General features: G+C 26.1%; 2 protein-coding genes across 2 annotated transcripts; both read left to right on the top strand.

The window, feature by feature from the left end:
• Positions 1-5744: 5744 nt before the first annotated feature.
• On the top strand, positions 5745-7574 carry Phum_PHUM544930 (zinc finger protein 705A, putative; the record flags this gene model as incomplete). The annotated part of the gene is made up of 3 exons (XM_002431693.1): positions 5745-7180; positions 7259-7394; positions 7479-7574. 3 exons carry the CDS (start codon positions 5745-5747, stop codon positions 7572-7574), a joined length of 1668 nt encoding a protein of 555 aa, XP_002431738.1.
• A 2007-nt stretch (positions 7575-9581) lies between these two features.
• Phum_PHUM544920 (protein krueppel, putative) lies at positions 9582-11732 on the top strand (the record flags this gene model as incomplete). Its single annotated transcript, XM_002431692.1, has 2 exons — positions 9582-9627; positions 10255-11732. The coding sequence occupies 2 exons, from the start codon at positions 9582-9584 to the stop codon at positions 11730-11732; spliced, it is 1524 nt and encodes a 507-aa protein (XP_002431737.1).
• Positions 11733-17905: the final 6173 nt, after the last annotated feature.

The following is a 17905-nucleotide window of genomic DNA, read 5'->3' as shown; positions in this document are numbered from 1 at the left end:
AAGGTAAAATTTAAAACATTGAATTATAACTGTACTTCATCACAAAAATATACACACACGCACACACGCTCCAGTCAATCAACCTCTTCAAATTCTATTTTTTCCACAATTATGACAAAAAAAGAAATCAACCCTAACTTTTAGCGATGACAAACCTTCTCCCATCAAAAGGGGTTGCACTAAATTAGAGGGTTGAAAAAAGCAAAAAAAAAAAAAAAAAGCTGGGATTACTGATTATTTTTTCTTTTTTTTTCTCTTTTTTTTCCACATTTCTCTTGCAGCCGGCATTTCACGGTTTTTTTTTTTTTGGTAAATTTTTTAAATTTTACAAATTTTATTTAATAAAAGAATCGAAATAATAATAATAATAATAATAATAATAATAATAGTATGACCTAAATATAAATAAAACAAAAAATTAAAGCATCACTCATTATATTTTCTCCAACCTTTAAACCTTTAGAGATATCACATTTTCACCTACCAAATTATTAATTTATTATTATTATCTTCATATACCCAGCAACAATACTACGATTGATAACAACCCTTATCGATCCTGAAGGAAAAACCCCAAAAAAGTTTCGTTTGTTTACACGAAAAAAAATTTGACCAAAGTAAGAAAATTAAAAATTTAACGGTTGAAAATTCAAAAATTTAAAAAAAAAAACAAAACCCTCTAATATGGACGAAAAAAAAAAAAAAGTGGGAAGTCGATAAAAGCAGACAATAAAGAAAGGGTATTCGATTATAAAAACGAAAAAAAATTGTAAATCAAAGCCAATGGTCCAGAGGGATGAAAAAAAAAAAAAAAAAAAAGGAACCAATATTGGGCGGGGACAAAAGGGCTAAAATTTTCCCAGCGAGGGTCAAACCCTTTGGGAAGAGAGAGAGACTAACAGATTCTGTAAAAACGTGTATATACGAAATTTTCTGAAAAAAAAACCTGGTTACCATGGTTTACTATACCATTTTCATATATATATATGTGTATATTCGGCAGCTGTAACGATTACGGACGGAAGGGTAGGTAACCCAAGAGCCCTACCGGGGTTTTTTTTTTTTTTTTCCTCTCTAACCCATAGGTATACGCATATACGTGTGTGTGCGTGCGCGTGTATGCGTAAGCTTTTTTTTTTTTGTAAATTATTAGGGTGAAAATCAACGGTTCACTCATACATTATGCAAACTTATAATTCTCAATATTGAATCCCTCCACTTCATGACAGGAAAAAAATAATTTTATATAATTTTTCATTTATTGTTGTATACTCTGCATTCTTTTATAATTTTTTTTTCCCTTTCTCTCTCTCTCTCTCTCTTTTTTTGACAATAAACCATGTAATCAAATTTTTATTTTCGTTTTTACATGTTTTCAACAAAAAAAAAAAAAAAATCCATCAACAATTCCCATTTTTTTTTAAATATAAAAAATCGTTAAATTTTTTTTTTCTTTTTGCAATCTCCTTTTAAAACAAAAATTTAATTAATAAAAAAAGAAAATTAAGTTTTTCTTCCCCCCCCAAACCCTCTCTAACCCCCTTCCCCACCAGTTGAAAAAGTAAACAACAAACAATAATCTATCTATCAACAACTTTATATACCAAAGTATTTATTTCAACAACAAAAAACGTTTAAAATGACAAACAAAAAGAATTTTTTTTTCTCTCTCTTCATCTTCTTCTTCTCTTCTCTTTTTTTACCTCTCTTTAGAATCTTCAACATAAAAAAAAAAAAAAGTTTCTTAGGGATGAATAAAAAATTTTAAAAAAAAAACAGTGAGAGAGAAAAGGCACGTGCCATTGTCGCACCACAGGTGAAAGATTTAATACTTATATGAGAGAGAGAGAGAGAGATAGGGTTAACATAATCCACGTGTCTAATTAAATTATCATCTTTTTTTTTTTTTGGTTACTTTTTTTTATTGTGCCATCTTGTTAAACCCTCAAACAATTCGCAAACGATTAAAAAAAAAAAAATTAGCAAGAAAGTATTTTTTTTTGGGGGGGTAGGGGGAGGAGGGCGGAAATTTCGCGTTATGATAACATCAGCAAATAATAAGTTTTTTTTTTTTTTTTTTTTTGCATGTAAGTCAGGTGCGTAAAACGATAAACGGGGAAAATAACGGTGTAATAATTTGTACATGTGCTCGAAAAGGGTTGTTGGATTAACCCCTTTGCCACCTGTTGGCATATTACTATTATTATTATTATTATTATAACGGTAGGTTATTTTATAACAAACATATAACAAAACCTTTTTTCGACCTGAATTTTTCTCTTCCTTTTCCTTTTTCATTTTCATTTTCCATATTTTTTTTTTGTATATTTAAAAATTAGTAAAATTCCTACATTTCAAATTATTACGTTTACATAATTAACAAAAACAGAAGAAAAATTTTAAAATGCAACGCGTACAAAAACGAAAATAATAATAATAATAATAATAATAATAATAATAATGAGAAAAAAAAATGTCCTTAAAATTCTTAGAAGAAAGTATTGATTAAAGAATAAAGACTTATGATTGGTTGATTATGAACAAGGGCTGGAACCCCCCATAAGAAACTTTTTCCTTTCCTTTCCTTTCCTTTTTTATTTCCCCCTTTAACAAAGTCTTGTCATTGTTACGTTTGCGACTGACAATAATAATAATAATAATAATAATGATAATATATATTTAAATGATTTTATTTTTTCTCTTTTTTTTTAAAATCATTCGATTTCATTTACACAATTTTGTCAAAAAAACTCTTACAAAAAACCTGAAATGACGTAATCAATCTTTCAAAACCACAAAGTAAACAAAAATTATTAAAATAATAATAATAATAATAATAACAAATAGTTTTTTTCTTTTTTTATCGATTGATTTTTTTATTTATTAAAAAAAAAAATTTACGACTCGTTTATTTTGACGTTTAAAGTCAATTAGGTTAAACACGTTAAGGGGTTACCTTTTTTTTTTTTTATGTCATTACTATCATAACCAAACATTACCTTTTAATTGAATGGGTTACATCATAATAAACCATTTGGTACCACTAACTTTTTTTTTTTTTTTAATACAATAAAAAAAAGGGTTTCATCCCCGTTCGTGAAAGGGGTATTAAAATAATAATTTTTTTGCTTTTTTTATACCTGCTCGCGTGGCAATAAAACGCCTAAAAAAAAATTTTTTTTTTTTTTTATTGATTTATTTATTTACCCTTTTGGTTTTTTTTTAATCTTTTAATATAGGTTAAAAGTCACCCATTTTATTTATCCCTTAATCATTATTATTATCATCTATATAATAAATAAATAAATAAATGACCTGCCAACACGTGGTTATTTATTAATAATTTTAAATAAAATTTTCTATTTTATCAAAACGTTGCAAAATAAATTATTAAACTTATTTATTTTATTATGTACATAATAATAATAATAATAATAATAATAATAAATAATAATAATAATAATAATAATAATAATAATAATAATAATAATAATAATAATAATAATAATAATAATAATAATAATAATAATAATAATAATAATAATAATAATAATAATAATAATAATAATAATAATAATAATAATAATAATAATAATAATAATAATAATAATAATTTAAATAAAATATTAATTAACAATAATTTTTTCTAGAAACAAATAATTAATTTTTTGCTTGAAGCCTTTTAAAAAAGTTAATTTTCAAACCGTAAATAATAATTAAGAACAATGGGGGGTAAGTGAGGGTGGGGGTGGAAGTGGGGGGAAGGTTAGTTATAATGCGTCTCGTAATGTAAACGATAAAAAAAAATTTATTAATAATAACAATAATAATAATTTTTCCGAATTAATTCTTTAACCTGCAACTTTCCTACGTGTTTTATTTTAACATTGAAAAGAGAACGAGAGAGAGGGGGAGGGAAAGGGAGAGGAGAGGGGAGAGGAGAGGGGGTGGAATGTTTTGTGTAAAATTTGTTAGTTTTTATAAGGAAACCCCACAAATTTTTGATAAGAAATTATCAAACAAAATATATATGTAAATAAAACGGCGTCAAAGATTTTTATTTAAGCTCCTCTGGAATTGAGATTTTTTTTTTTTTTTTTATATTTCAGGGTTATTCTTATAACCGATTATAAATTTTTTTTTTTTTTGTTATCTTTCATTTATAAGGTATGGAAGAAGGTTTATCTTAAGGGTGTAAATGTGTGTATGTGTGTGCGTGTGTGTTTGTGCGTGTGAATCTAAGAATAAGAGTCATAATAGGTATTTTGACATGGCGCCTAAAGTTATTTATGACATTAAAATAATAATTTACCCGTTTTTTCCTGTAATAAAAACTTTTTATCTTTTAAATTTAACTTTTTCCTCATGTACTTATGTACATATATCGAATATTTATTATGTTAATGCAAAAAAAAACAATTTTAAATAATAATAATAATAATAAATTATCTAGGAAATCGCACTATGTGGGACGGCCCACATTCTTCGGAAAATACTATATAAATAGCACCACCGAAATTCGAACATTTGCCCCTAAGGAATCGGATAGAAACCTGGAATAAATGCCTTAAAAACCCCGACAAATAAGAGCCTTCTCATGTTTAAGAGTGATAATAATAGTAATAATAACACACTCTCCCGTAATTCGTTTAAATAAAAATATAAATTAGAGTATTTTTAATTCTACTTTACCCATTTTCCTATCAAAGTAAATAATTAAAAACTTTTTCTAAACAAAAACAAAAAAAATTTTTTTTTTGTTTTTAAAAAATAATAATAATAATAATAATAATATTAAAAGAACACAGTGTTTATTGACCCCGTAAAAAAAAAAAAAAAATATTCGGTGGGCGAGCCCGAGAAGGGGGGCGGGTTTTTTTTTTTAAAACTACTTATTTCAAACAGTAAAAAAATAAATAAATAAATAAATAACTATTTTAAATTAAATGATGACGTAATAATTTTACTAAAATTAGTTAATAACGTCATGTGATCGATACTTTGCTTTGTAAAAAATACCTTTTCATAACTTCAGTTGTTTCGAGTTGAAAAACAAAAAAAAAATAAAACACAGTAATTTATTTGAATGACAATGATTGGTTGCCAGTAACAATACGTGAATCTACTGTGGTTGCTAAATAAACTTAATAATATATATATATTATTTTTAATAATTAATTAAATAAATAAATTTTTTTCTCTCTACCTATCTCTCTCTCTCTCTCATTCTCTCGTTTAAATAAATAAAAAAGTTTTTAAATATATTAAATAATTATATGATACGTTAAATAAAGAGAGAGATAATATATAAATATATTTAAATAATTATGGATAACGCAAGTAAGTATTAAATAATAAATAAATTAGTTTTTTTTTTTTTTTTTTTGATAAACTAAAAGGTTGAAATTATTATTTTAGCAAAAAAAAAACTTGTATCACGTGATAAAGTAAAAACTTTTATCACTGTAACATAATATTATCAATAACAAGATGATGTAGTTAGTAAAATAAAGTATAGTACAAATAATATATATAAAATTTTTTTTTTTTCAATAGCAAATTACGATCGTAATTTATTGGTTAACAAAGGGAAAAACGTTAACGACAACGTCGTTCTACAAGAACATCCCTCGGTGAGTACAGAATTATCAAAATGGAAAAGAACGAAATCTGGAATAAAGGGAATAATTAAAAATCGCGTCAAATCATCGTATTATTTAAGACCCAAAACGAAATCCTACGAAATGAAAAAAAAAGTGGAAAAAATAAAACAAAAATTACGGGACGACGACATTGAAAAAAGTTTAAGGCAGTTAAAACAATTTTGCATAATGCAATTATCGAAAGATGACGATGCGAAAAATAAAATACAAATAAAAGAAACGGAAAAGGAAAATAATTTTTCAACGAATCCCATCGCCGTCATTGGTTCGGCCATAGAGAAAATATTAAAATTTTACAAAGTTCATAGAATAAAAAATAATGAGAAGCAAGAAGTTAACTGGCAGGAAGAGACTAAGGTTATATTAAATTCAATTGTAAATACGGAAAAAATGATTAACGAAAATTTAAAATTTAAAAATCCCAAAGAGGATTACGTGGATGCGAAAAGTGATTTTTTAATAGAAGAATTCGACGACATTAATAAAAAAAGGAAAATATTAACGAGTAAAGTTTTAACAACCGAAGAACAACAACAACAACAACAACAGCAACAACAACGCATCGTTAAATCCGATATAAACGTTAATCAAAAAAAAGATAATAATAATTGTACCGATAAGAAAATTAATAATCACGAAGAATGCATCGTTATTAAATTTCCAAAAAGTTATTCTGGAGAAAACGTACAAAATTTTCAAATGTTAACTCCAGGACTCATAGAAGCCATACAAAAAGCTCTACAACATTTACACTTTCAAGATGATTTGAGATTGAATAAAGGTTACATCTTAGATATAGAACCAATTAATTCGACAAAATCAAACGGTCATACTTTGGAATCGTCAACAGCAGCAGCATCATCATCATCATCATTATTTCAACAGGATGAAAAAAAATTACAGGATAAAATATGTAAACTTCCGGAAGAATGTTTAAAAGAAAAAATATTTGGAAAATGGAGCGAAGATGTTGTGGAGTCGGAAAGTTCCATGCCTATGGATTTATCTAAAAAATCGTTAGAATATAATCAAAATAAATATGCGGAAGTGAATGCTATCGATAAACCGGATGTACTCACCGGAAAAGACAAAATAAATTTTTTAAATCAACCAAAGGGTGGATTTTTTCGCCAGGATTTTTTAAACAATGCCGAAAAACACGAATTAAGAGTTTTCCCAAGTTATTTCAGCGATAAAACGGAAAGCATTCTCAATCAAATGGAAGTGATTTTGGAAGAAAAAGGAGTCATAGAAGAAAAATTCAAGGAAAGACACACGGAATTGGTTTTTATGAGAAATCATTTGATTCAATTAACGGAAAAAGAAAGAGCGGAATTTTTTTCAGAATTTTTATTCGATTTAAAAAGGGATATGAGAAGCAGCAAGAAATCCGTACACGAATGCGATATATGCCAGAAAAAGTTTGGCAGGCTATGGGTGCTCAAAGGACACAAAAGGTTGCACAGCGGTGAAAAACCGTTTGTGTGTCCGGAATGTGGTAAAACATTTGCAGATAGGTAAGTTAAACATAAAACCCCCGAAAAACTATTTTTTGGAGAAAAAAAATTCATAATGAAAATATTCAATGGTTCCAGATCGAATTTAAGAGCACATCAAAGAACTCGCGGTCATCACAAATGGGAATGGAGGTGCGCGTCATGTAATAAAGCCTTTAGTCAAGAACGATATTTGGACAGACACAGACCGGAAGCGTGTCAAAAATATTTACAGGTATTCAAAAAAAAACCATAATAATAATAATAATAATAATAAATTATATAGAAAAAAAATAAAATAAAATAAATTAATTTACAGTACACCGTTCGACAACATGGCGTTAAAAAATTTTCCGAAATTCAAAGAGATGAAGAATATGAAACATCAAGCGATACGGGTTTATCTGATGAGTAAAACTCCAACAACTATTTTACAAAAAAAAAAAAAAAAAAAAAAAAAGAAAAGGAATGACTAATTTTCGACACTCGAAAAGCTTTTGGCAAAAAAAAAAAGAGAAAAATCTTTTATAATATATAAGAACACGTTAAAAATTTTATCCTGATAGGTTCAACCCTTAGAAGTCCTTCCCCCAAATAAAAAAGAAAAATTTTTTGCGATAGGGTTATAGGCTAAACATAGATCCTAGGATTTATTTCGTAAAATTGGCGAAAGGGCTCAAATGACCAAGGGTTGAAATTCAGTCAACCCTTACAATTTTCAAAATAGAACTCACGAATTTAATCGTCGCATGGGGAAATTTCAAGGATTTTACCAAAAAAAAAGGAAAAAGTTTTGCCGACTCCATAACCGATTCAATATCTTCTATATAAAATAATTTTAATTCATTAAAACTTATTTATCAATAAATTTATTATATATATTATAATATTAATAATAATAATATTTTAAACGTCGTGATTTTTTTTATAAATAATCTCTACCCATATGAGGTTAAAAATTAATTAAAATGGCGACAAACGAATCCCTCCTCCTCCTCCTCTTTCTCCCCCTCTTCCCCTCCTCCCCGTTATCGATTAACGCAATCATTTATTTTTCCTATCATTTTTCATATTCTATGTACTTATGTACATAGGCATATATGCATATGCATATTTGACTTCATTCACGTAAACTTTTTAACTGAGCCACTAAATAAGTGTGCTACTAATAATATGTTTTATGCAAAAAGGATACATCTACATTTATTTTTATTTATTTTTTTAAAAACCGGAAGTCGATTTAAAATTCATACATAATTTTTTTTTTTTTTTTTCAAATATTTTAATATTGAAATTTTGTATAAATAAAAATTTATGTTTACAAATGATTCAAAATAAATGGTCGTTAAGGCATTGGGGATGAATAAAAGTATAAATTAAAGTTTCGTACTTATTTAACCCTATAAAATCATCCCTTATATTTTCCTCGTACCTGTTTAAATATTTATTTCCGTTTAATCTTGTGTCAGACAGAAAAAAAAAACCTGAACCGTTTTTACAATAACATTAGTCATATTTGTAAAGTTTTTTTTTTTTTTTAAATACCAATTTCAACTTAAAAATAAATAAAAAATTTATTTTTTTTTAATAGTGCGCGTATCATACAAACGACGACGCCATCTTTAATTTCATAATAAACAAAATCAATTAATAATATTAAGTTATGATGGCAGCATATATATATATATATATATATATATATATATATATATATACGTATGTAAACGAATGATTATAATAATATAAACGACATATATACCGTTTATGCATTAACAACCCTCAGAGGGTGGTTTTTATAGAATGAATAGATATTGCGCCGAGTTGTTCATAGTGTGGGGAAAAATAGTTGTGCAAGGACTTTAATATTTCAGTTGAATGGTCGAACTCGGTGGTGACGTAACTTTATAGATCGGATAGTTAGGTTAGTTTATCGGGAAAATTTTCCTTTTTTTTTTTTTTTTATTCTTTTTTCCTATTTCCTATCCATCCCTTCGATAATATTATTTAAAATATTTTTTTACACGCGCACACGCATACATATATGTATATATATTATTGGATATCGTGTATATATAAATACGCATAAATTTTTATACCGACGTGTTTTTTTTACCCGTTTTTATTATTTTCCGATCGTTATAAACGAATCTGTAATTAAAAAAATTTATACGAACAATCATCATTATTATTATCGTAACGTGTGATCATTTTCATTATTATTATTATTAATAATAAATAGAAAAAATTGATTTTAAATCAAACGAAATGACCGCGAATTATTATTATTATTAATACGGGAAAATTTTTATAACCGTAAATATAAATATACGTACAAAATCGTGAAGTTTTTAAAAATAGTTTTTTTTTTTTTTTTGTATTTAAAAGTAATTAATTTAATAATTAATGAAAAAATTAATCGATAATGGCATTATCGATGCTAAAGCCAAATGATGCATCAACCAAAACAGGTAATTATCATTATTATTATTATTATTTTTAAAAAATTATTATTGTTAATTTTCAACATTTAAATGCATGTAAATTTTTTATTGCGTCCTACGTTTTTTTTTTTTTTTTTTTTTCATTTAAATAAATTATTATTATTACTATTATTATTTAGTGGAAAAGAGATAGAGATAGAGAGAGAGAGAGAGAAAAGATGAAGAAGTAAGACAAAGTTTGAATTGTTTTACGGATAAGAAAATATTTTTGTATAAATAAAAAAAATTTTTTAAATAATAATTAAACACACACACATACACCAGATAAGAGAATTGAATAAATGTACTTATTTGTTTTAAATATTTAAAATCAATCTTATATCATTGAATAATAATAATAATAATAATTTTTTGTTAGTTGAAAATATGTTTTTTGATTATTATTATTATTATTATAACGGAAAGTTAAATAACTGTGACCGAGTGACCAATAAATCATTATACAAAATTCAAAAAAAAAAAACTCATATTTGTTCATCCCTTGCAAACATCTTGTTTCTAAGAATTCCATAAGGTTACAAACCTTTATAAATTTTTTACGTATTATTATTATTATTATTATTATGTGTTTTTTCTTTTTCGTTAAATTTTCAGGTCTAGCACCAGTTGCTAGAAATCGTTTTAGAGGAAATGGAGTAATTAAAGATTCGCCGGAAGATGATTCCGAAATAGATAGAAACAGTCCGAAATCTTCCATAGATTCAAACGGTTTACCCTATAAATCGTTGTCGTCGCTAAATTTATTTCCAACTTCGGTTTTGGCCAGTCAAATGCTCGGAGGATTATCCCTTCATGCGACTTTGGCATCCGCATCCGGAGCTTTCGCTCCTAATTGGTACCACGATCCGAATTCCCCTCCGCACACACCCTTGGCCTCGACCAAGAAAACGAATAATAATCACGTGACGAGTAGTACTCACGTTCGGAAAACTCGGAAAAAAGTCAAAATGTCACCGGTTGATAATAATGAAGTGAATAATAGCGTTATTTCTTTAAATAAATCATCACCTTCTCCGCCGCCTCTTACCCGCGGTTTGTCTCCGCAAAGTAACGGATCCGGACAAGAGATAAATTTAAAAAACGGAGACAAAGATAAAACGTTCACGTGTAGTGCTTGTAATCGATCTTTTGGATACAAACACGTTTTGCAAAATCACGAAAGAACTCACACGGGAGAAAAACCATTCGAGTGCAAAGAATGCCATAAAAGATTCACGCGGGACCATCATTTGAAAACGCACATGAGGCTTCATACAGGAGAAAAACCCTATCATTGCACACATTGCGACCGGCAATTTGTTCAAGTTGCAAATCTTCGACGCCATTTGCGAGTCCACACGGGAGAACGTCCGTACGCTTGTGATTTGTGTTCGTCTAAATTTTCCGATTCTAATCAATTAAAAGCTCACATGCTCATACACAAAGGGGAAAAACCGTTTCATTGTTCTTCGTGCAACGGAAATTTTCGAAGGCGTCATCATCTTATGCATCACAAATGTCCCTCGAAACAAAATGATTTATATAATTCCGTCGATTCCGAAAATATAGACGACGTAGACGAGGAAGATTCGTTGGATGCCGGGTTGGAAATAGACGATGAATTGGATTCACAAACGAAATACGCACAACAAAACGAATACGATTCTGAATATAGCGTCGGTGGTAAATCCCCGGATTTTTCAACGGCGCCATCTCCGGATAATTATCTTCTGTCAATAAATAATAATAAAAAATTAAGAGAACGAAAATCACGCGACATACGTAGAGTAGTTAGAATTTCCGATGTGTCGGGACCCATTTTGGATCCGGCAACGATTCCTCCGTTACTTCCGGAACAAACGGAACCAGAAGATTTATCAATGCCTAAAAGTAAATTACGTAAGCATCTTTCGCAAAATAATAATGATATTGAAAAAAACTACCACAGCCGAAATTGTGAGTCACCTTCATCGAGCGTTTCCAGATCTCCGTCAATAGAAAAAGATGAAATAATTTCGAGCTTACATCATCATCATCATCATCCGAAATTTAGGAAACATATCGAAATGTCCAACGGAAACACGATATCGTGAGGCCATTTTTGTTTTTTTGTTTTTTTGTTTTTTTTTATTTTCTTCCTTGAATTTACCTAAAATTTTTCATTTTACATGGCAAAAGGTTCGTATTTCGAGGGCTACCTGTTAATACCGATTCCACAGCGGTTACATTTAATTTTGGCACCCCGTCGAGAATCCCCAGTTCAAAAAATATTTTTATTTATTGTTTTTACTAGTTTAGGTTTTTAAAAAAAAAAAAAAAAAGAAATAATTGTACGAAAAGGAGTTTAAGGGTAGAAAGAAGAAAAAAAAAAAATTAAAACCCCCAAATGATGATGATGATGATGATGATGATGAGTTTGCTTTATTCTCATCCTTTAATTTTTAAATGTTTCTTGTTGGCGTCTTTTTTTTTTTTTTTTTTTTTTTTTTTGCGAAAATTAATTTTTATTTGTCACAGTTGAATAACATTTTAAGTGTTTATTTTTTTTTTCTTCAGCTTTCTTATTAGGTTTTCCAACCTAAAAATTATTCATACTCATTTTGTTTTTATCACCTGCCTCAATTTTAAAACAAACATTGACGTATAAACATACAAAAACACAACAAACAACAACAACAACAAATATTCTTTTTTTTTTTTGTACGTCTTAAAACAATTTTCCCACCCGACGCCATTTTATATTTGCTCATCAACGATCGGCAATTATTATTATTATTATTATTATTATTTAATGCCTTTTTAAAATCTTCCTGGCATAACATAATTATTATTATTATTTACATTCCTCTATTTTATTTTATTTTATTTAAATATTTGTTTATATTATTTTATATAAACAATTATTATTATTATTATTATTTTATTTAAAATGAATTGTTAATAAATTATTAAGTAAAATAATAATTTTAAAAAAAAAAAAGCCAAAAAAAAATTTGAAATTCGATTACGGGTAAAATACCAAATATGTATGGGGGGTAAGTGAATTATTATTATTATTATTTTATTTTTTCAATTAAAAAAAAAAAAACAGAAAAAAAAATTCTAGTGGAAATATTTTTTTTTTTTTTTTTTTAGTGTTTAGACATAAGTTTATTATTATTATTAATAAATAAATTTATATATATAAATATTATATATAGATAAATATTATATATTATTATTATTATTTTTTAGTTAGTAAAAAAAAAAAATAATCTGTTCGATTGACATATTTTTCGTTTTTGCAAAAACAAAAAAAATCATTCCGCCGCTTTTTTATTAAAAAAAAAAAAAAACAAACACGATGACGTCACGAAAATTTATTTAAAATAAAAAAAAAATGTTAACCCGACAGAATTTTAAAACGTTTTAGCTTTAATAATAATAATAATAATAATACTTAAAAACTAAAAAAAAATAAAAAAATATGTCAAGAAACAGATTTTTAAATTCAGGGAATTATTTTATTTTATTTTATTATTATTATTTTTTTTTTTTTTTTTCTGTTTTCATTTTTGTATTTGTTTATGTTATTATAGTAGAATTAAGTAAATGTTCAGAAAAATTAAAAAAAAAAAGAAAAGAAAAGAAAAAGTCTGAAGACTTTCAAAGAGAAAAAGAAAAAAAATGTAAGAAAATGTTTATTCCTTCCATAAATGAGACTGAATATTTTTTTTTTTTCAAAACTGCTCAATTTTTTTAACTATTATTATATTTAAAAATAATAATAATGATGATAACCGCGCGTACCTGTTATTTTATTGTAAAGGAAGGCAACAATACGCCTTCCTAAATATACAAATAATAAATAAATAAATAGAAGACTGCCATTTTGTAATCAATGTAATTTTTTTTTTTTTTAAAAACATTTACAACAAAATATTTTTATATGATTATTTATAAAAGGAATAAAATTTTTTAAATTTGAAATTTAATAACAAATTTTCTTTTTTTTTAAACTTGTAACCTTTTAACCCTATCATCATCATCATCATCATTCTTTAAATTAAATTAATTGATAAAAAAATTATTAATTTTTCAAAATTAAGAATTTAAAAAAAAAAAAAAAATTTTTGTTTTTTTTCCTGATTATCTCACAAAAGGTTTACATACCTAACTACCTACCTATCTATCCCATATACCTACTCATATACCTGGTTTAAAGGTTAAAAACTTGAAAAAAATAAAATCTTTAACCCAAAAATTAAAATCAATCAAGTTCATTGACTTTACAAAAAAAAATTATATTTTTTTTTACCCAGTGAAATCCTTATAGAAAATTATTATTATTATGAAACATGGATTTTAAAATGTCGGTTTGAGTTTCAAAAATGAAAAATTTTTTTTTACTTTAAAGCGTAGAAGAAAAAAAAGAAAACATTTTCTTATGTATTCGAATAATTTCATTTCCCTTTACATTTTTTTTTGTTATTTAAAAAAAAAAATTTTTCTTTTTTTTTTTCAATTTGTTTTCGTTTTTCCTCTAAAGATGACGAAAAAAATATGATAATAATAATAATAAAAATAGCAAATAAGAAAAAAAAACCTTGTGAAAATATTATAAAAAGGTTTGAAAAGGTCTTTAAACTTTCTAAAAATTCTAAGAGAGAGAGAGAGAGAAAGAGAGAAATCGTTGTCAGACTGCAAAAATTTAAATATGTCATATATTATGCAAAGTAACGTCAACCTTTTTTTTCCTTTTTCTCTTTTTTTTTCTTTTCATTTATTTGTTTATTATTATTATTATTATGTTATTTACAGTCAAAAAAAAAAATTTCTTTTATTGTTGTACCATCAACAATATTCTTATTTGGTTTTTCGAAAGCGCTTTTCTTTGATCTCGTTATTATTATTATTATTATTTTTACTCATAATCACAACGATTCGACTTAATGTTTGTGGGATTTTTATTCAACATTTATTCCAGGTTTCTATTCGATCCCTAAGGAATAAATGCTTAAATGTCAGTGATGCTGCATGCCTGACTAATAGGTTTTTGTCTTGTTATAACCTATGACATGACAACAATTCATGTAAGTCTCACTGAGACCATCTTATGTGATGGAAACAAATTATCTCCTGTACTCCTGGGCTCCAGTGACATACATCTGTGGAGTTGCCAGGAACAGGAGAAGTGAGATTCACAATCTTGTAACCTGACTAAGGTTGAGAATAGAACAAGATTTGTCTTTTGGTTCTGTCTTTATCTTGTTCTCATTTTGCTTTATTACAGTTATGAATCAGTTATCATATAACTTTTTCCCCAGAACTATTTCAATACTTAATTTCCCTACTATTTTCCCTCATGCATTCCATCTTTAATGTATGCACACAGTATACATACACAGCTACAGTATACAAAATACAACACAGTATACATATACAGCTACAGTGCACAAACTACAACACAATATACATATACAACTACAGTATACAAACTACAACACAATATACATATACAACTACAGTATACAAACTACAACACAGTATACAAATTACACTGGTAAACCTACAAACCTAATTAACCTGAGTTAAGGCAATTGAATTTTTCTAACCTTAAATAAAATTAAAAGAGAATTTTACACCAAACATATGGCAAAACATGTTACAATGAAACAAACTAACTTAAGAAAAGAGTTAAAGTAATGTACAATCAAAAGATCCACACTTAAAACAAGAGTACAGAGATTTCACATCCACCTGATACAATCAATTAATTAATTACAAGTATTTTTATTAAACTACCTCTCTTTTTATTTAGTGTGACAGAAGGTATTTAGCTCAACTACTTATAATCAGCTCATATGAGATGTACAATCATAAAATGGAGTCTTTTGTGTCTTTTCATAATACCTTACACTAAAATCAATTATTATATAGGTAACCAATTCCCCCTGACTTTGATTTAGATTTATAGAGAGTATTACATCATCTCTATGATACACAATGTTGTAATGAGACAAACTAAATCAAGAAAAGGCCTAAAACAACCTACAATCAGTAAATTAACCCTTAAAGATTAGGGAGTATATAGAAATTTTACACTGAGCCAGTATGTCAAATCAATCATTATTAATGAATATTTTTATTAAATTACTCAAACATCTTGTTTTTTATGATGACATGAAGAAGATATTTAGTCAAACTACTCATAATTAACTAAATAAATGTAAAATTCATTAAACTGTTTTTTGGGCATTTGGCTCCATTTTTTGTCAGCCTAACGTTTTGCAATTGAAATTAAAGTTTTAAAATGAGACACTCACCCATAATAATCAAATATACCAAGGCATGTTCTAAGGTTTTTTATTGCTGACGCTTCCATTTGTTCCATGAACCCGTTGACTATTTTTTAAATTTAAACTTAAAACAATTATAATTATCACTAAATAATATGAAAAACTAATTATATCACAATAAACTAAACTAAATAACAAAACTTTTGATATGCATAACTAATAACTAAATCATTAAATAAAACTATTAAAAATTAATTAAATAAGATGGCATGACGTAAACGCGCGCGTGTCAACCATTATTACTGCACACCCGCGCCCTCTTTTCAGCAACATCATATTATTATTATTATTATTAATGCAAAAATAAAAGAAACGATTAATTTCAGGCAAAATGGCGACGTTTCCAAAATTCCTTTTTTTTATTATAAAAATGAGTACACCTCTCTCTCTCTTTCTTTCTTTCTTTCTCTTTTCAAAATTTTAAAAAATTACGTTTGATTTACCATCTGTCGAAATTAATGTAATTTTTGAAACCTTTTTTTTTATTAATAGTTTTTTTTTTGTACGTTACGTACACGTTTACCTACGTGTTTACCTTATCAATATTATTATTATTATTATTCTTTTAATAACTTATTATTTATTAAATAATTTTAATTATTATTAATTAATTATTTTTAAAAAAAATTAAAAATAAATGAAAAATAAAAAGAAAAAAAAAAATTTTAAAAAGAAAATAATAATAATAATAATAATTTTACTTCCTCCTTCAAATGAATTTTCTTTTTTTTTTTAAGATTGGAATCAAAGGGGAAAAAAAACCTTTTATAAAAAAAAAAATTAGGGTTGAAAAAAAACTTACGATTTTTTTATTCAGAGACTCTTGGGGTAGAATCCGTGGGGTTGATTTTTTTTTTTTCCTTTTTCTTCTTTCGATTTTCTTCTTTCTTTACTTTTTCATTAAAAAAGAAAATTTCTTTTTTTTTTCTTATACGGGAAAATAATTCTGAGATGAAAATGAAAATTTTTTTTTCTTTCCAAAATTTATGTAAATATTACGAGATTTGATTGAAATTAATAATAATAATAATAACTCTGTAGTATTTAACATATTTTTAAAAGGAAAATTCTAGAAAATTTTATTCATACGTCATCAATTTTTTTCTTTTTTTGTTTTAATGAAAGGAAAATAAAAATAAAAAACGCGACGTTCTTCTTTAAAAAAAAAATTCTTCGGGAGGAAAAAAAAAAAAACTTACCCCTGAGAAAAAAAAATCAGGGCCCGAGGGATGAAAATGACTCACGCTTAAGCTTCTGTTTTAAAAAAATTAAAAAAAAAAAAATTTTTTTTCTTCTCTCTCTCTCTCTCTCTCTCTCTCTCTTTTTTTTTTTTATTACATCAAAGATGAATTTTGATTTTTTTTTTTACATTTAATTGATGAGAGTAAAAATTTCTAGAATGTTCTTAGACAGTAATAATAATAATAATTAATTAATAATTTTTTAGAAATTTTTTTTCCATATGTGAGTGTTTAACGTTTTTTTTTAAATCAAATTTTACATGAAAAAAAAAAATATTTTTCTTGCAAAAAAAGGAAAGAAAACAAAGGAAATATTCAAATGCCAACCAACTCTTACACAATAGACCTTTTGTAAAAAAAAAAAAAAAACGAACGAACCTTAAAAAAAAAGGGAAAAAATAATAATAATAATAATAAAAACGCAAGAGTATGAAAAAAAAAATAATAATAATAAAACGAGAGCAAAAAAACCCGCGCAAAAAAGGAAAAAAAAAGGAAAATTTGAATACATGGATATTATGCATAGTGTCCAATAAAATTTACGGAACGAATTAAAAATTTATGGCCGTAACCAATTATTTTATTCATTGGAAAGTTTTTTTTTTTTTATTTTTTTGACGGGTTTATTTTTTTTCCTTTTTTTTTTTTTGGCTACTTTTATGCAGAATTTGTCCCTCTTTCTCTCTC

This window comes from Pediculus humanus, genomic scaffold, assembly GCF_000006295.1.
Source record: "Pediculus humanus corporis 1103172108291 genomic scaffold, whole genome shotgun sequence".
In the NCBI taxonomy this organism is placed as follows: domain Eukaryota; kingdom Metazoa; phylum Arthropoda; class Insecta; order Psocodea; family Pediculidae; genus Pediculus; species Pediculus humanus.
This window is presented reverse-complemented; position numbering and strand designations above follow the sequence as displayed.